The 21,118-nt window shown below is 35.8% G+C and overlaps 1 protein-coding gene across 1 annotated transcript; it reads right to left on the reverse strand.

Moving 5' to 3' along the window:
- Positions 1–16,781: 16,781 nt before the first annotated feature.
- LOC149151787 (uncharacterized) lies at positions 16,782–17,213 on the reverse strand. Its single transcript, XM_089443267.1, has one exon. It carries the CDS (start codon positions 17,211–17,213, stop codon positions 16,782–16,784), a length of 432 nt encoding a protein of 143 aa, XP_089299393.1.
- Between the last annotated feature and the right edge of the window lie 3,905 nt (positions 17,214–21,118).

Below are 21,118 nucleotides of genomic sequence, written 5' to 3' on the forward strand. Positions count from 1 at the left end.
TAAATATTTAAAAATATTAATTATTAATTATATTTTTTAATTAAAATATAATTATAAAATTAATAATTTTAAATTTTAAAATAATTTTTATATATAGTAATTCAAATTTTATTTATACATAATAATACAATTGTAAAATAAAATATCTAAACGATGTAAATAAATATGGAAAATTCTCAGCTCACAAAATTAGCAAACACTAAAACACATTCCATTGACTTTTATGTGGAAGATACGCGAAAAAGCAAAGGGGAAATACGTTTTTATGTGAAAAAAATTATGAATTTAGAAATAGATAAGAAATGTAATGGATATGAGCAAATATGATTCATATTTATTAGATTTAAAAAATACGATCTTAAAAAAATTACATGAATTCAACTGCGAGGTATTTATGTCGATTGTAGATTTACTCATATTTAAAAAATCCAATTCTAAGATTTATTCATATGTAAGTAATTAAATATAATTGAATAGATATAAGTAAAAATAACTATTTTGCTTCGTTCATATTTATAGAATTCCAAGAATGCTTGGAAATCTGCAATCATGCTCGTATGCTTAAATCTTTCTAACTAAAACAATTAATTTTATAGTGTTGTCACTTTAATGTTAAAATTTTCAACATTGAATTCTCTCATTTCCTATCTTCTATCTTATCTTCTAATTTACAAATAATAATAAGAATGATATTACTTATCACTATATATCCATTTATCTTCTATCCTATCCTCTGGTTTCAAAATAATCATAAGAATGTTGATACTTTGTCACTATATATTCATTTAAGATAATCCACTCTACCACTATAATCATTCCAAAAAAGATAGACTTGAAGAATAGAATTTCGAACCATAGGCACATTGCCTTATTCATGGTAGTATGTAGAAATATATAGAAGTCCGTAGAAATACAGACTAAAACGCTGAGAGCTCGGGAGTTAGGGTATGGGTGAACTTTCCTGTGTCCTCTATATTAAAACATTACTGTATTGGGTAACTGACACCGGAGAGGCAAGTTGGGTAAAGAATATTGATTCTCTGATACATTTACAGCAATAATGGTTAGAAATGGGAAAAGGTTGAACAAAAACGGTGAAAACACCTATTGATAAATCACAAATTTATCATTCATCTACATACAACACAAATGAACAATAATACGAGATGATCCGAACTAACACTGTTCTATTGTATTCATAATACAAATTAATAATCATTCGAGTTGGTGCGACCGAACACCGTTCTTCAGTGTTCCTACTAAATTCAAAGATAACCCTCGAAATACAACTGCACTCCATAGGAATATTAGTGGGTTTTTTTTTATTTAAATGAATAGCAAAAAGAATGTAAATAATGATTGGATTGGCTTTATAGTTATAATGAACCTATACATTCTGGTTACTTGAAATTGAAATTGAAATTATCACACCCGCCTTTATACTGAATCACTTTGAAGTTAAATTGATTTGAAATTATAACACCTACCTTTAATTTATTCGAATTTTAATTGGTTATATTCATGATAAAATAAGTTTATCCAATTAGTTTTCAGATATCTCTATAAATATTAAAGTTTTAAAATAACGTGCCAAAGTTATTATATATTTATATAAATATTTTTTAAGTTAGCGCACCAAAATTATCATATATTTATATAAATATCGTTTAGTTTTTAAAATATTTACGCCGTAAGGCGTTTCGTATGAGAAAAACATTCCTCTCAGCTTACTTGTTACGCCGTAAGGCGTTTCGTACGAGGAAAACTTTCCTCTCAGCTTACTTGTCAACACCATGGGCCATTAGATTATAGGTTAGATGATTGAAGCATCTTGAATCGTTCGATTAGCCTAAGGTAGTTGGAACACCCTAACCGCCTTATAGCTACAAATTCGATCCCTCCTGAACGGTTTCGGCTTCGCGTTGCAGTTCGACTTCGCGTTGTCAATTGCAGGCTGGGGAAACGCTATGGAGCTCTCTATCACAGTACTCTTTTAACTATTGCTAGAAATGTCGTTACAGCCTTGGATCGAACTACAATTGTAAATGCTGCGTAGACAAGCTCTTCTGTGAAATGCTGCGTAGAAGCTCTTCTGTGAAAGGAAAATTTACCATATCTTTGTCTTGCAGTGTTTTCAATACAGGCTGATGGGCCTTGTAAAATGTAGGGCTTTCAACTATCACAATATTCAAGCTCGCACACAAGAGTCGACCAATTTCTTGGATCTCCACTTCTCCAGTTCCGCTTCTTCCATCCACAATCCCTGCAAAAGTGATCATTCCATTCACAGAATCTTCACAATAAGCCACAACGCCCCAAATTGGTGACTCAAAGTTCCCTCCATCATCGGAGAGACAAGAAGGCTTCCAAAAAATGGACACTGATAATTCTTCAACTTCTCTACATGTATAGCCAGAGTTATGCAAGAGTAGCTTCCACCGAAATGGATTCCCAGAACATAACCATTTTTTCAAATTTTCAAGTGCCTTGGCGCATCCTATAATGTCTTCTTCCTTAGGGTAGAGATACCCTTCTTCAAACCCCAGAAGCAATCCTCCTGGAGCAATAAAAAATAAGTGTCCATGTACACATCAATAGAGCCATAGCTTCCCTTCTTCTTAACACAAGGGAACCCCTTCAAGCAATTTCCCAAAGCCTCGTCATCTGTTTGTAAACCTGTAATTTTAGGTAACAACGACATTTTATTCCATGGAAGCCTCTAATTTTAGGTAACAACCACATTTTATTCTATGGAAGATTAACGTTCGGTGCATCCTGTAATGACTTCTTCCTTAGAGCAGAGATACCCTTCTTCAAACCCCAGATGCAATCCTCCTGGAGCAATAAAAAATAAGTTTCCATGTACACATCAATAGAGCCATAGCTTCCCTTCTTCTTAACACAAGTGAACCCCTTCAAACAATTTCCCAATGCCTCGTCATCTGTTTGTAAACCTGTAATTTCACGTAACAACGACATTTTATTCCATGGGAGATTAATGTCCGTTAACGAAATTGCATTTCCGCCTAAGCGGTGAGCAAACCCAGAAGGAACTAGCAGTGGCAATCAATGTTTTCTCCACTCTTTTTTTGAAACACCATGTCATTCAACAACGTTAAAACATCATAAACTGTTTCAGGACAGTATTCTGCAAGGCTTATTATGAACTTCTTGAGTAGCTTTTCTGCTGAAGCTGAGTTGAATATATCTACAATATACTCTTTCAGAGACCAATGCATTAGAGAAGTACCATTGAAAATCCTATAGAATTTCTTCAACCTTGCAGTATATAATTCTGGCTCGTTGCCATGGGAGATAATGTTAACTCTAATACAGAGTATACAAGATTAAAACCCCGCCTCTGTAAATTTAATACCTGCAGAAATCCAGCTGGGCATTTTCTAATATCTTGCAGAACATTGCTTCTGGTGCCTGGAATGTCTTCTTGGTGGGTTATGATTATCCATTATGATAATTCAGTTAGCCTAAGAGCTAGAAATACTGAAATTTTCTCCAATCTATTGGCTACAACCTTTCTCTTGCATGTTGATTACATACTCGGTGACAATCCAAGGGCCACAAATTACATGGTGTGATATGGACCAAAGTATACTCGTCAGTTCCGTCACATGGCTTCCTCCATTGTATCACAAAGAGGATTCAACCTTTCTTAGTTGCAAAGGAGGATATTCCATATGGTTTGATTGTTAGTGGAATGACCCTAATGTTTTATTTGGTGTTGTTGTCGCACGACTTGATAACAATGATAACTTCCTAGATGCAAGAGACAACTAACAATGATAACTTGGTAGATGCAAGAGACAACTAACAACTATTGGACAAAACCTACAAACTACAATAGTAGGCCTATGGTGGGACTTTTGGTGAGACTTTCGGGGGGTATTACTAGAAATGACTAGAGTCTTCCAAGTAGCCTTCTCTTATAGGATGCAATTAATTTGGTTTTAGTTTGTTTTAGTGATGAGGTTGTGGGTGGTGTTCTAATGGTTGTTTCTTGAAATTGTTGTTCCTAAGCCTCGATCAGGTTCAAGTTCCCCTGCTCCAACTCATGATCTACCTCAAAATCCAAAACCTAAGCCAAAGCCCTCTCCAACAAGTAGGAGTTATACATAGATTGTTGTATTGCTTTCCAACAGTTCTGTTTACATAGAGAGGGTTTCATTTATTGTGGAAGTCATAGTGAGAAGCATCATTCCTACCAATTGTGCTCTCCTTTTGTTGCAGAGCATAAAATAGAGAAGACGCACACTGTGCATTGGAAATTGTTGTGACATCAACCCGCTTTAAGATTTCAAAAACTAGGTCAACATTCAAAGCCATGATCCCTAAAAGTTCTTGAGAATTCAATAAAAATCCTAACGTAAGTTGAAATGTCACTTGTGATGCTTTCCACATGACATATCCACACTCTAATGGACTTGGAGTTTCAATGTGCATTCAAAAAGCTTTGGCAGATGTAGGAATTTTACCAAAGGAGGTCAGTGTTTTTGATTTTTAATAAAGGATTATCAATGTTGTAGAATTACTACAGCTTTAATATTTTATGGAAACATGTAAATGCTTAATTACCAATTATTATATCCTCAATAACAATGCAGGTCAACTATATCAATGCACATGCAACCTCAACCCAAGTAGGAGATCTCGCATAGATTAATGCTATTGAGAAGGTTTTTAAGGATACTTCTATTTTACCAGAGATAAATGGATAGTTTGGGTTGCATGATAAATTTAGCAGACAATTGACATTTATATGTGGTTTGTTATCAGTTCCTCATGCAAGGTAGGGGTGGGAAAAACCTAGCAGTTCTACAACAATACCAACAAAAAGATGGGTATTACATGTGTGCATGTGTTCAAAAGAATGGAGACAACATATAAAGAACACCAGATTTGTTTGTCTTGACATTGATATGTCTTCATGAATACATTATACACCTATGCTCTATCTTGATAACAAGTCATAAAGTGGACTAAATGAGTGTTGCTCTTTATTCAGGTGGACTGTTGTATCATAGAAATGGAACAATATGCATGTTGTGACAAGTGCCTTATTCCTGCTCATATTCTACTCTGATTATTTGTCTTCTGCTAGCAAGCAATTGCAATGTCCTGGTAAGAATAACCTTGAGAAGGGAAGAATAGTGTGGAAGCTGACTCAAAATATGTGAAAAGAGAATTCCACAATTTAAAGATAAGGCTGATAGAACAAAAAGTAATATTAAAATAATTAAGAGAAAAATTTTCTCAGATCACGAAGCGGTTGGAGATTAAAAAAAAAGGAGAGCAACATGGAGGACAAGAATGGACTATTATTGAATGATGAAGCTCCTTATAGAAATTCTAATCCATCTTTTAAAATATTGAAACATGAAATAATATAGTGAGGCAAGGCACTACATAAGGAACCAGGCTACCTTTTAGATACCTTGCTACCCAAAAAGGCACCACCTGCCATCCTTTTTGTCATTTTGATCCATAGGATGATATCTAATAATAGTTTATGCTGGTGTCCTAGATTAGTTGTATAATATTACCAATGGAAAAAAGGAATATGCCAAAATCCCATGGCATATGGAGAGTGAAGTGGCACAACATATGCTCTTTGGCAATAGACTCAGAAGTTTCCTAATCGATAGCAGAATGTCTACTATTAGCAGTTAATGCATCAGAACATGGTGTTGTGATTATACAAGTGTATTTTCATAGAATTCAATGACCCACCGAAGTTTTCTTGCACAATTGAAATGGTCAAATTTGTGATTTGTGGAACAGGTAGAGGAAAAAATCATGCCATAGTAGAGGATTGCAATAGTTAATGCATTCTATATTTCCAATCTACCAATAGTTATGTAAATATTGCAACACAATATACTAACTTCAGGTAAACGGGTTAGAATTTTGTTTATCAGTCTTAGATGGCAATAGTCAAGAATCAAGAATATAGAAAGATTGTATCTACATATAAAGATTGTATATACAAATCAAAAAGAAAACTATAAGTTGTCTCTAAACTATCTCGAGGTGCACAAGTAAATCCATCAGAATTGATGGCATTTGCTAAGTCACACGTATAGACCAATGATCACCTAAATTTGATCTGAGAACCAATGTCTTCTTAGTGGGTTATGATTATTCACGATGATAATCTAGTTTGTCTAAGAGCTAGAAATATTGAAATTTTCTCCAATCTATTGGCTAGAACCTTTATCTCGTCGCTTGATTACATATTGGGTGAAAATCCAAAGGCCACAAGTTACATGGTGGGATAGGGACCGATGTATCCTCGTGAGGTCCACCACAGGGCTTCCTCCATTGTATCAAACAAACAGGATTCAGCCTTTCTTAGTTGCAAAGGAGGATATTCTATATGGTTCTATTGCTAGTGAAATGACCCTTACCATATCTTTCCCCTACAATACTTTTAATACAGGTTGATAGGCCTTGTAAAATGTAGGCCTTTCAACTATCACAATATTCGAGCTTGCACACAAGAGTTGGCCAATTGCTTGGATCTTCACTTCTCCAGTTCTGCTTCTTCCATCCACAATCCCTACAAACATGATCATTCCATTCACAGAATATTCACAGTGAGCCACAACGCCCCAAATTGGGGACTCAAAGTTTCGTCCATCATTGGAGAGACAAAGAAGGATTCCGGACAATGGACGTTTATAATTCTTCAACTTCTTTACATGTATAGCAACAGTTATGCTAGAATAGCTTCCACCGAAATGGATTCCCAGAACATAACCATTTTTCCAAATCTTCAAGTGCCTTGGAGCATCCTGTAATGAATTCTTCCTTAGAGAAGAGATACCCTTCTTCAAACCCCATAAGCAATCCTCCTAGAGGAATCGAAAATAAGTGTCCATGTACACATCAATATAGCCATATATTCTCTTGTCCTTAGCACAAGGAAACCCCTTCAAACGATTTCCCAAAGCCTCGTCATTTGCTTGTAAACTTGTAATTTTAGCTAACAACGACATTTTATTCCCCGGAAGATTAGCGTTTGTTAAGGAAATTGCAATTCTCGCTGGAGCGGTGAGCAAACCCAAAAGGAACTAACAGTGGCAATCAATGTTTTCTCCACTCTTTATTTGAAACATCATGTTGTTCAACAACGGAAAAACATCAGAAAATGTTTCAGGACAGTATTCTGCGAGGCATATCATGATCTTCTTGAGCAGATTTTCTGCTGAAGCTGAGCTAAATATATCTACAATATACTCTTTCAGAGACTAGTGCAAGAGAGTAGTACCACTGAAAAGTCTATAGAACTGCTTCAAACTTGCAGTATATAATTCTGCCTCGTTCCCATGAGAGATAATGTTAACTAACTCTAATACAGAGTATACAAGATTGAAACCTGGCTTCTGCAAATTTAATACCTGTAGAAATCAAGCTGGGCATTTTGTGATATCTCGCAGAACATTGCTTCTGGTGCCTGCTTGGCAGTGGCTCAAAAGTGTCTCCAAGTAAAAAGATAAATCTTATGAACTTCTTGGCATGCATTGCACTAAGAGGGCATAAATTGCCCTTGGCTTATCTGGTGATTCATTGGAAACAAATTCAAAAATATCCCCTACTTCCAGCTGGAGCATGCCTATCTCTTTGAATGATGAAGCTCCTTATTGAAATTCTAATCTGTCTTTTAACATGTTGAAACATGAAATAGTATAGTGAAGCAAGACAATACATAAGGAACCAGGCTACACTTTTAGACACCTTACTGCCTAGAAAGGCACCACCTGCCATCCTTTTTGTCATTTTGATCTATAGGATGATATCTAATAATAGTTTATGCGGTTGTCTTGGATTAGTTGTATAATATTACCACTGGAAAAAAGAAAGATTATCAAAATTCCATGGCATATGGAGAGTGAAGTGGCACAACACATGGTCTTTGGTAATGGACTCAGAAGTTTCCTAATCGATAGCAGAATGTGGACCATTAGCAGTCAATGCATCGGCACATGGTGTTGCAATTATATAGGCATATTGGCATAGAATTAAATGACCCACTGAAGTTTTCATGCAAACCGAAATGGTTAAATTTGTGGAACAAGTGGAGGAAAAAATCATGCAATAGTAGAGGATTGCAATAGTTTATGCATTCTATATTTCCAATGTAAATGGGAATGTTATGTAAATATTGCAAGGTCATAATGAGAAGCATAGTTCCTCCCAACTATGATCTTCTCTTGTTGCAGAGCAGAAAATAGAGAGGACACACACTCTACATTGGCAATTGTTGCACCATCCACTCGCTTTAAGATTCAAAAAATTAGGTCAACATTCAAAGCCATGATCCCTGAAATTATTGAGAATTCAATCAAAAGCCCAACGTAAGCTGAACTGTCATTTGTGATGTTTTCCACATGATTGATCCACACTCTGATGAACTTGGAGTTTCAATGTGCATTCGGAAAGCTCTGGAAGATGCAGGAATTTTACCAGACGAGGTCAGTGCTTTTGGTTTTTTAATATAGGATTATCAGTGTTGTAGAATTACTACAATTTTAATATTTTATTGAAGCTTATGAATGCTTAATGACCAATTATCATATCCTCAATAACAATGCAAGTCAACTATATCAACGCATATGCAACCTCAACCCAAGTAGGAGATCTGGCAGAGATTAATGCTATCAAGAAGCTTTTTAAGGATACTTTTGGCATTAAAATGAATGGAATTTTACAAGAGGTAAATGGATAGTTTGGGATGCATTTATAAATTTAGTAGGCAATTGACATTTATATGTCGTTTGTGATCAATTCCTCATGTAAGGCAGGGGTGGGCAAAACCTAGTAGTTTTGCAACAATACCAACAAAAAGATGGGTATTACATGTGTGCATGTGTTAAGAAGAATGGACACAACATACAAAGAACACCAGCTTTGTTTGTCTTGACATTGATCTGTCTTCATGAATACATTATACAACTATGCTCTATCTTGATAACAAGTCACCAAGTGGACTAAAAGAGTGTAGGAGTGTTTCTATGTATTCAGGTGGACTGTTTTACTCGTAGATATGGAACAATATGCATGTTGTGACAAGTGTCCTGTTCCTACTCATAGTCTATAGTGATTATTTTTCTTTTGCTCGCAAGATGGATAGTTTGGGTTGCATGATAAATTTAGTAGAAAATGACATTTATATTTGGTTTGTGATCAATTCCTCATGAAAGGTAGGGGTGGGAAAAACCTAGCAGTTATGCAACAATACCAACAAAAATTTGGGTATTGCATGCGTGCATATGTTTAGAAGAACAAATACAATTTACAAAGAACACTAGTTTTATTTGTCTTACATTGATCTGTCTTCATGAATACATTATACACCTATGATTTATCTTGATAACAAGTCACAAAGTGGACTAGAGTGTTTCTTTGCATTCATATAGCACAATTCAAAGCCTTGAATTCACTCTCATTAATAAATTGCAAATCCTTGACTTGTGACTCTGAGGAATGTGGCCTTCATCAAGGCTAAAAACAGCTAGACTCTTGACATTTTCTTCATGGGTGAAAGTGTAAAACAAAGAGTAGCTTCGTATCAAGACACTTTCCTTCTTATGCCACTCATGTAACATTTTTATGTTGTAAATATTACATATATGTCTCGGTGCTTTACATGACACAAACATTACAAAATCCTCTAAAGGGGACTCCCTTATTGTGAAGTCTCTTAATTGTGAAATCCCTTAATGGGCTCAGAATATAAAAATGAAAGATAATATTCCACTTTTTAAACTCTCTTTTCCATCTATAGAGTATGCTTTTGGGGTTAATGATTAATGGTTTGCCACTGGAAACAAACTTAGATAACTTTGTATGCAAATTTCTTCTTCTATGTTATTGTTTCCTATGCTATCGCCTTACGGCATTTCCTTTGCAACATGTGGTGCAAATGCTAGTTTATTTTAATTTTATGGATATGGATATGGATATGGTAATGGTAGTTATTATTTTTTTTATATTTTTTTAAATTAAATTATATTAAAATTTAAAAAATATATATTTTTACAAATTATTGAATAAAATTAGTCGACTACACTTATAGATATATTTATTTTAGAATAAGTTTTTAAAATTTTAGTTTAATTATAAATAATTATTAGATGGAGGGTAAGCATTTAACCTCCATAAAATACTTTACAATATTCATAATAGTAGGCAAATAAAAGCTTTTTGAAAGTATTTATTTTGTTTTTACTCTTTTAAAGAAATTGATTAATTGAAAAACAAATGTTATATAAACAAAGTGTCATATGAAATGAGTTATGTTTTTTTGAGCATATAGTTTTGATAAGATGTGGTATTCACCCATGGTATTGTAATGAAGTTTATGTAACACCCCGAAACAATTAATACATAATAAAAAATAAAAAATAAAAAATTAATTAACCTCCCTAATACATCTAACCTACGTGTCACCTTAACCCACCCCAGGCAAGGTGATGTGAAGTGACTCCAACTTGGCGCAGTTTAAGGTTTTGAATGTCACACAGTTTTCCTGCACAGTAACCTGAATTAGGCCTTGTACATGCGTGCCACCTGCCCGCACCTCAATAGAGGTATTGGCTCCTCTGCTTGATGATTAATGCAGCTATCAGTATTGGTATGCAGAATTCAGACTTGACAGAGATATTTTCCCTGAAATGAATTGTTGTATGGTTTTTCGCTTTCCTCCACACTGTGTGAGGTGGAGACACAGCTTGTTAGGGTGCAGGGTAAGGAAGGGTTTCCTTTTTCCAAAGAGGTTATGTTGTTTTCTGACGGCAACATACATATTGAAATGGGAGGTAAGTGAATCATTCTAGTTTTCTGGTTTGGAATTGAAAATGCCTTTGTATTCATCGCTGACCTCAATGCTGGTGTAGGTATGGTCTATAGATTGGAAACTTGCCCTAAGAGCCGAACAACAATGAGCTTTCATCGTCGAGGTTAGGCTCTTTCTGGCTCAAACACCCTCATGGTTTAAGTCTCGTCCCTGACCTATGATTAATGGTGAATGTTAATTGTATTCCAGGCATACAAAATTTCAATAGCGGTGCCCTTTTGCTTAGGTAATAAGTTTCCTGCCCTATTCTTTTGTTGTTAAGCATTCACTGCTGCTACTTGGCTCAAGGTATGGCTCTAACCTGTGATTTGTATGGTTGTACAGGTATGGTTCGACCCTGTTGCTGGTTGAAGAGTCTTTCAAGGGCATAACCTGAACCAAACCTTTTTGCTTTCCACAGGTTGGTTACCTTACCTTTGTTGCTCGTCTGCTTGTCTGAGATACTTGCTCGCCTTCAAAAGGAGGTGGGAGAGTTTGCTGGCCTTTGGCACAGTCAAACCCTCACCACAACTGAAGTTCTGCAAGGGTTCTTAGAAAATGAGGGTTAAATATAAGATAGGTCGCAATGATGTTTAAAGAGTAACTCTGAACTAGATTTTTGGACTATTTGGTTGTTGTTAATATGAATACAGCATTCACTATCCGTTCCGGTTCTATGAACCCCTTTTTGTGTTTGTAATAAGTACTAAAAGACTCGGTTCTTAGGCAGTGGCTATAATCGACATTTTTATTGAAGTTTATGTGAAGATATGAAAATATTTAGACATAGAATAGATGTTGAGGTTTAGGATAGGCAAATACTTCAGATTATAAATATATTGTTTCAATTCTTGAATTTTCTTTAGGTTCATGCTTCTCTTACATTTAGCTTGTTCACTGATGAGCTTTGCAATTATTCTATGAATGATCTAGTGAAAATGTGATATTACTGGAGCTAATGGTATTAGTATGGCATGAATATTGAACATGAATATGTACTCAGTTTTTGATGTAACTGTTTATAAGTTTGTTATTCGATTTCGCTCCTGATAACTACGAAGGTTCTTCCACATAGAGTTGAGGATTTTCTTGTTTGGAATACATGATGAAATAACTTAGTTCCTCTTTTTGTTTTTATAAAGTAATATGCACTTACAGTTGGTATGATTTGGTTTCCATTCTAGTAGTTCATAGTTTTCACAGGCTATAAGAGTCACAACTCTATTGTCAGGATAGCAGTAAATGGTTTCCATTTTATACAGTCAGTATAAATGAGTTCATAATTCTATAGTAAGGTAAATTTCTTCTTTACATTGCATATATTAACTGAATTCAAGATTCTACAAAAAAGTAATTTTCCTCTTGACATAGCAGATATTAGATGAATTCAAGATTTTATAGAACTGCTGGGTTAGATAAATGAACTGTATAACTAGCAGAATATTATGCGTCTGTTTTTCATTTTCTAGAATATTTATGAGTCTTATAATCAAATACTTTCCTTAATTGTTTAGTGTCAAGTTAAGACTGGAATTAAGATCATTATTCCTAATGCATACCAATTTATTTGCCGAAATAACTAAAGTTTTCCCTTGAGTACTTATCTGCTTGAGTTGTTTATTTCATGCAAATCAATAGTCCTTCTGGAAGGTCTCACCACCCAGCCATGGACCTGGCAATTACGTCCATGGTCCCCCACCGAGCACTTCCTACTCCTATTGGTTGGAATCAGTATAGTCGGGTATCTTGGGCGTCAAGACTTATGTCCAGCCTCAAGTCCCATACCAATTCAACAGTTTGTCACCAGTAATGAAAATCTTCCCACTGGTTTCACAATCTAGCTCAATTAAAAAAATTCTCGTAGCCCCCTTGCTACCCTTTACTTTTCCCTCTTGAAGAAAAGTAGTGGCAATCGTTTCCAATTTCTTTAGGAGTTGTTATAACTGTTTTCTTTTCTTTATTTTTGATTATTTTAACAATCTATCCAAAGTCTTTAAATAATAGATAACAATATCTAGCTACTTTTAGGCCCATTTAAACAGTAACAAAGACATAAATGAAATTTTAAACTAGGTGAAAACAACTTGTGATATCTTGTTGTGTGTTACAGCTCCACCCCCTCGAGAGGAACACCATCGTTGGTGTTCTTCCTTTATGTAAACAACGTAGGATAAGCTTTTTGAATAACCTCTTCTTACTCCCATGTAACCTCGTCCGGGCCAAAGTGTTTCCATTGCACTCTATCTTGGATGATGGCTCGCCTTCGCAAGGTGGTTTCTTTCTAATTGAGGATACAAAGAGGCTCTGCCAGGAATTCTCCCTTGGGTTCTACCTGCACATTCATATTATATTGTCAAAATGTTGCGAAAACATTAATCCTTTACTCATATTACATTTCTATCATCATTACCTAAATACTTTCCCAGTTAATAATATGTCGAGGGTTGTAAATATATTTTTTTAACAAGGACACATGAAAGACATTGTGTACTTGGATGTGGCCTAGTAGTGCTAATTTATATGCCACAGGTCCAATCTGTTCCAAAATTTTGAAAGGCCCACAGTATCGGGGTGCCAATTTTGCACAGCCCTTCCACTGTAAGGTGCTCTTCCGAGGTTTCACTTTTAGATACACATGATCACCCAGCTGAAATTATTTATGCCTTCTCTTCCTATCTGCATACACCTTCTGCCTATCTTGTGTCGCTTTTAAATTCTGATGAACCTTCTTAATGGTAGCTTCCATTTCTGCTAGCATGTCAGGACCCAATGCTAATTTGTTTTTTGGACTATTCCAATCCATGGGTACCCGACACTTGCATCCATAAAGTACCTTGAAGGGGCTCATACCCAAAGATTCATGATGCCCATTATTGTAGGTGAATTCTACCAAGTGGAGGTAGTCCTCCCATTTTTTTGGTTGCTGCATTACAAACATGTGCAACATATCCTCCAGAACTTGATTTACTCGTTCCATTTGACCATCTGTCTATGGGTGGTAAGCTGTACTGAAATGAATTTGGGTCCCCAGTCTTGCAAAAAGAGTTTTCCAGAAAGCGGATGTAAATTTTACATCCTTATCAGAGATCACCACTCGGGGTATCCCATGTAGCAAGAAGATCTCTCTCATAAATATGTCTGCAATCTCCACTGTTTTGTAGGTGGATTTTACGGGAATGAAATGAGTAGTTTTACTTAGCTTGTCCACAACCACCATGATTGAGTCGTGTTGCTTTCTAGTACAAGGTAGCCCTGTAATAAAATCCAGAGTTATGGTCTCCCACTTCCATTTCGGAATGGGTAGTGGTTGCAACAGATCCACCAGATGTTGATGTTGTTCTTTCACTAACTGGCACTCTAAGCATTTAGATAAATATTCCGCCACATATTTTCTTAAGCCAAGCCAGAAATAATCTCTCTTGATAGCAGAATACAATTTTTGATATCCCAGGTGGGCAGTGTAAGGTTTCCTATGAAACTCATCGAGTAACATCTGCTTCATGGAAATTTGATTAGGAATATAAATTTGATTTCTGAATGTTAACATTTTGTCATAATTAATTTCATACTCACCTTATTGCCCTCTTTCCTGGGCTTCTGAAGCTTGCTTCCATAAGAATGCATATTCCAGATCTTTGAGGGAAGCCTCTTGGATAACTTCCGGTAGGTTAGATTGCGCACGACTAAAATGCATCTCATAGATGCAATGTATTTTCCTACTTAGAGCATCCACTACTCAGTTTTCTTTTCCTTTGATGTGTTTCAAGTCAAAATCAAATTCACTCAGAAATGCAGTCCATCTGGCCTGGCGAGCATTTAAATTAGATTGATTAAAGAAATTTGTCAAACTGCTATGGTTAGTTAATAGAAAAAATTTCTTCCCCAGGAGGTAGTGCCGCCACATCTTTAGTGCATGTACTACTGCGGTCAACTCTAAATCATAGGCAGAGTAACGTTGTTCGTAATCCTTCAGCTTTCAAGACTCATATGCAATGACTTTTCCTTCCTGAGTTAGTACTCCACCGACACCCTCTTTACTTGCATCAGTACATACTACAAAGGATTTTTCCGGATCTGCTACCTTTAACACTGGAGCAGTCGTGAGTAATTGTTTTAGCTATTCAAAGCTTTGTTGGCATTCCACTATCCATAGGAAAGCCCATCCCTTTTTCTGAAGTGAATTCATTGGGAAGGCGATTTTCGAAAAGTCCTTGATAAATCGATGGTAGTACCCTGCCAAGCCTAAGAAGGATCTTATGTCGGCCACGTTTTTCGGTGCAGTCCATTCCATAATAGTTTTGATCTTCTCTAGATCCACTGCTATTCCTTCTGCTGATATAACATGGCCCAAGTACTGAATTTGAACTTTGTAAAAATCACATTTGTTGAACTTTGCATACAGTTGGTTTTCCTGCAGAATTTGCAGCACCGTTCTCAAATGCCCTTCATGTTCCTCTTGGTTTTTCGAATATATTAGTATATCATCGATGAAAATCAACACAAATTTATCCAGAAAAGGTTGGAAAATACCGTGCATTAGGCTCATGAATGTGGCTGGTGCATTGGTAAGGCCAAAAGGTAGTACCACGAACTCGTAATGTCCATAGCGAGTTCGGAACATAGTTTTACATATGTCTTTGTCCTTTATTATGATTTGATGGTATCTAGACCTTAAGTTGATTTTCGAGAACATAGTAGCTCCCTGTACTTGGTCAAATAAGTCGTTGATGTCAAGTAGCGGGTATTTGTTCTTTATGGTCAACTTATTCAGCTGGCAATAGTCGATGCATAATCGTAAGGTTCCATCCTTCTTATGTATAAATAGCATTGGGGCCCCCCAAGGAGACACACTTGGGCATATGTATCCTTTATCCAACAGCTCCTGTAGCTGCATCTTGAGTTCAACCAATTCTGGAACACTCACAAGATAAGGGGTTTTCGAAACAGGGGCTACCCCAGGCATTAGTTCAATTGTGAAGTCAATGTCTCGTCTGGGCGGTAATCCTGGAATAGATTCAGGAAACACATCTAAGAAATCCTGTATTACAGGAATATTCTCCAAAGAGGTCATTTTGTTTTTATCATTGTTGTACCCTACCTAAACAACATAAATCTAGCACCCTTTTCTTATACACTTTCCGAGTTGATTGGCTGTAATAGGACATAGCTTGATATTCTTCTTAATTCCTTGAATTTCCTTTCATTGTCCTGACTCGGTAAGATAACTTACAGAGTTTTCTTTGCAATATATTAAGGACCAATGACCTTCCAGCCAGTCCAACCCTATTAATACATCATATGAGCCTTAGGGAAGAATATTCATGTTGACCTGGATAGGTTGTCTTGAAATTATAATAGGGTAGTTTTTTGTTTTGGTTGCCACCTTCCTTTTGGTACCAGTAGCTAGTTGAACTAGCCATGATTGTTTGTATTTACTGCTTTGCAATTGACACTTTTCTACCACCTTAGGACTAATATAACTTAGGCTAGTGCCTCAATCAAACAAAATAGAAACAGATTGACCAGTAATCATACCTTTGCATTCGATCATGGCAGGATGATATTCATCTTGATGATCGTCCAATGATGCATTGATCCTATGCATGTTCCTTACGATATCCCCTACCGTATATGCTTCTTGCATGTTGGAAAGTTGCTCAGTGCGAGTTCTCTGCGAGTAGTTTTTGTAATAATGTGCCTCTTCGCATCCCCAACACTGTAGTGGCGGTTTCACTGGTTGTTCCGTAACAGTCCTGCTAATTCCTTCAGGTTGTCTATTTTCAGTGAATGTCTGAGGCTTGGATGGGTTTCTTGCAAACTTTCCAAAAGTACTTTATTGATTGTTTCTGCCATGCATGGTTTTTGGATGTCTACTTGGTAGAAAGTTCCTCATTTTCTTGGCAGCAACTCCTTTGGAACCTTCATTTTTCTACTTCATCTGTTGATAACAGATACGAGCCTTTCGGACTGCATCGTCCATGGTTCTGGGGTAATCAAATTCTAATTTCTCTTTCATGAAGTTGGGAAAACTGCTAATAAACTGTTGAATCTTAGCTTTTTCTTCTTGCATATATGGAACATAACGCAACAGAGAAGTAAAGCGTGCTACGTATTCATCCATAGTCAGGGTTCCCAGCCTCAATTCATGGAATTCTTTCACTTTCTCATCATAGTAACGTTCTGTTAAATATTTGTCTTTAAAGTGTTTTTGGAATTCCTGCCATGTCACTTGTTCCTCATCAATCTTCCTTATGGTTTTAATCTCCTCCCACCAGAGGGTGGATTTTCCTCGTAATTGGTATACTACCAATCTCGCTTTAAGTTTTTCAATGTATTCATAAATCTGGAAGTATTTACCCATGTCTATCAGTCAGGCTTCAGCCGCTTCTTCAGATTCTCCTTCAAATAGTGAGGGTCTGATTTTTTTGAGCTCACCCTGTAGTTCTATCTTTGGTCTTTTTGGCTTTTTCTGGTCGAAAATGTTATCTGAACGTCCTTCATCTTATTCTTTGTGACCCTCCACAGATTTGGCCTCATTTTCTTAATTATGAGCATTTGGGGTCTTTTCCCTATTTTCTGTATTGCAATTTGGTCCTCTTTGATTTTTCCAATCTAACAAACTTTTAAGAATCTTTTCCTACTCCTGTCGTAGACATTCATTGTCTGATCTAAGCTTCACATTTCTGCCCAAAGCTGCTACACGGTCTCAAGTAAGGCGACATTCACCTGTCTCAATTCTTCTCCCAATTGTACCCATAATTTTGGGTTTGCCTCTGCATAATGTACCTTTGGCTGGCTGGCTGATCTAGGACTCCTATGCATTGTACTCTTGATGCTAATTCACTTTCTCTGTGTTTACAATTAGTCAAAACTCAGTTTATTTTTCTATTTATATACATATATATCAAAACATCACAACTTAATTTGATTGTTTAAACAACCCAGAAGCCTCAGTGTATGAATTTGGGCTCTGATACCATTTGTAACACCCCAAAACAATTAATACATAATAAAAAATAAAGTAAAAACTTACTTAACCTCCCTAATACATCTAACCTACGTGTCACCTTAACCCACTCCAGGCGATGTGAAGTGACTCCAACTTGGCGCGGTTTAAGGTTTTGAATGTCACACAAGTTTCCTGCACGGTAACCTGAATTAGGCCTTGTACATGCATGCCACCTGCCCGCACCTTGGTAGAGGTGTTGGCTCCTCTGCTCGATGATTAATGCGATGGTCAGTATTGGTATGCGGCATTTGGACTTGACAGAGATATTTGCCTTGAAATGAATTGTTGTATGGTTTTTCTCTTTCCTCTGCACTGTGTGAGGTGGAGACACAACTTGTTAGGGCACAGGGTAAGGAAGGGTTTCCTTTTTCCAAATAGGTTCTACTGTTTTCCGGCGGCAACATACATATTGAAATGGGAGGTAAGTGAATCATTCTAGTTTTCTGGTTTGGAATTGCAAATGCCTTTGTATTCATGGCTGACCTCAACGCTGGTGTAGGTATGGTCTATAGATTGGAAACTTGCCCTGAGAGCCGAACAACAATGAGCTTTCATCACTGAGGTTAAGCTCTTTCTGGCTCGAACACCTTCATGGTTCAAGTATCGTCCCTGACCTATGATTAATGGTGAATGTTAATTGTATTCCAGGGATACAAAATTTCAATAGTGGCACCCTTTTGCTCAGGTAATAAGATTCCTGCCCTATTCTTTTGTTGTTAAGCATTCACTGCCACTACTTGGCTCGAGGTATGGCTCTAACCTGCGATTTGTATGGTTGCACAGGTATGGTTCGACCCTATTTTTGGTTGAAGAGTCTTTCAAGGGCATAACCTGAACCAAACCTTTTTTTCATTCCATAAGTTGGTTACCCTACTTTTGTTTCTCATGTTCTTGTCTAAGGTACATGCTCGCCTTCAAAAGGAGGTGGGAGAGTTTGCTAGCCTTTAGCACAATTAAACCCTCACCACGACTGAAGTTTCGCAAAGGGTTCTTAGAAAATGAGGGTTAAATATAAGATGTGACCTATTGGGTTCGCAATGATGTTTAAGGAGTAACTCTGAACTAGATTTCTGAACTATTCGGTTGTTGTTAATATGAATACGGCATTCATTGTCCGTTCCGGTTCTATGAACCCCTTTTTGTGTCTATAATAAGTACTAAAAGCCTCGGTTCTTAGGCAGTGGCTGTAATCGACATTTTTATTGAAGTTTATGTGAAGATATGAAAATATTTAGAGATAGAACAGATGCCGAGGTTTAGGACAGGCAAATACTTTAGATTATAAATATATTGTTTTAGTTCTTGAATTTTCTCTAGGTTCATGCTTCTCTTACATTTATCTTGTTCACTGATGAGCCTTGCAATTATTCTATGAATGATCTGGTGAAAATGTGATATTACTGGAGTCGATGGTATTAGTATGGCAAGGATATTGAACACGGATATGTACTCAATTTTTGATGTAACTATTTATATGTTTGTTATTCGATTTTGCTCTTGATAACTACGAAGGTTCTTCCACATAGAGTTGAGGATTTTCTTGTTTGGAATACATGGTGAAACAACTTAGTTCCTCTTTTTGTTTTTATAAAGTAATATGCACTTACAGTCGGTATGATTTGGTTTCCATTCTAGCAGTTCATAGTTTTGACAGGCTATAGATAAGAGTCGCAACTCTATTGTGAGGATAGTAGTAAATGTTTTCCCTTTTATACAGTTGGTATAAATGAGTTCATAATTCTATAGTAAAGTAAATTCCTTCTTTACATCGTAGATATTAAATGAATTCAAGATTCTATAGAAAAGTAATTTCCTCTTGACATAACAGATATTAGATGAATTCAAGATTTTACAGAACTGTTGGGTTAAATAAATGAATTGTATAACTAGCAGAATATTATGCATCTGTTTTTCTTTTTCTAGAATGTGAATGAGTCTAGTAATCCAATACTTTCCTTAATTGTTTAGTGTCAAGTTAAGACAGGAATTAAGATCATTATTCCTAATGCATACCAATTTATTTGCCGAAATAACTAAATTTTTCCCTTGAGTACTTATGTGCTTGAGTTGTTTATTTCATGTAAATCAATAGTCCTTCTGGAAGGTCTCACCGCCCAGCCATGGACCTGGAAATTACATCCATGGTCCCCCACCGAGCACTTCCTGCTCCTATTTGTTGGAATCAATACAGTCGGGTATCTTGGGCATTAGGACTTCTGTCTAGCCTCAAGTCCCATACCCATTCGACTGTTTGTCATCAATAATGAAAATCTTCCCACTGGTTTCACAACCCAGCTCAAGGAGAAAAATTCCTGTAGCCCCCTTGCTGCCCTTTCCTTTTCCCTTTTGAAGAAAAGTAGTGGCAACTATTTCCAACTGCTTCAGGAGTTGTTATAACTGTTTTCTTTTCTTTATTTTTTTTTCTTTTAACAATCTGTCCAAAGTCTTTAAATAATAGATAACAATATATGTTCTGGCTATTTTTAGGCCCAACAATTTAAATAGTAACAAAGACATAAATGCAATTTTAAACTAGGTGAAAACAACTTGTGATATCTCCCTGTGCGTTACAGAATAAAAATCTCTATAATAAAGTAGGGATAAATCTCCACAATTAAGTGTCATGTTCCATGTTTTTTTAAATGTGTATATGTTTAACCTATATACTAATTCTTTTAATAATAATAATAATAATAATAAAGCTATAATTTTGTTAGTTTTATGATTTTTATAAAAGAAAGATATTAAGTCCTATGTCTCCTCACAAGTGCGTGATTAAGGAAACCCTTTCTCAATACTACTCGGAGTGGACCTGATTTTTGTAATTATAACAATGTGAAATGTATTATGAAATAAGTGCTTTGATGTGTATTATAAATTGATACATATAAACATTTGCCATCCATTCAATTTATTTTTGTCAAGTTACTCTAAGCTTAAAAGTTAAGACAAATTTCATTTAATAAAACTTCACCATTTTAACGAATCATATTCCACCGCCATTATTTTTATCTAGATTATCCTTTTTTCACAAAATACAAGAAGGAAAAAATATAGCAACAAAATTCACATTAAGCTCAGGTTTATGAGAAGAAAAAAGAGCATTTAAATAATTGGTCATCAACCTTTTCACTTTATTTTTTAATTTCTTTTACTTCATGTAACCCTAATTTTCCATAATCTTAATGACAACACCTCATTAATAAACAAACAAAAATATTTAAAAAAAATTGTTATATCTATCATTTTTTAAATAA

Source organism: Pinus tabuliformis, chromosome 9 (assembly GCF_031772625.1).
Source record: "Pinus tabuliformis cultivar Carrire ecotype Pingquan chromosome 9, CPIR1, whole genome shotgun sequence".
In the NCBI taxonomy this organism is placed as follows: domain Eukaryota; kingdom Viridiplantae; phylum Streptophyta; class Pinopsida; order Pinales; family Pinaceae; genus Pinus; species Pinus tabuliformis.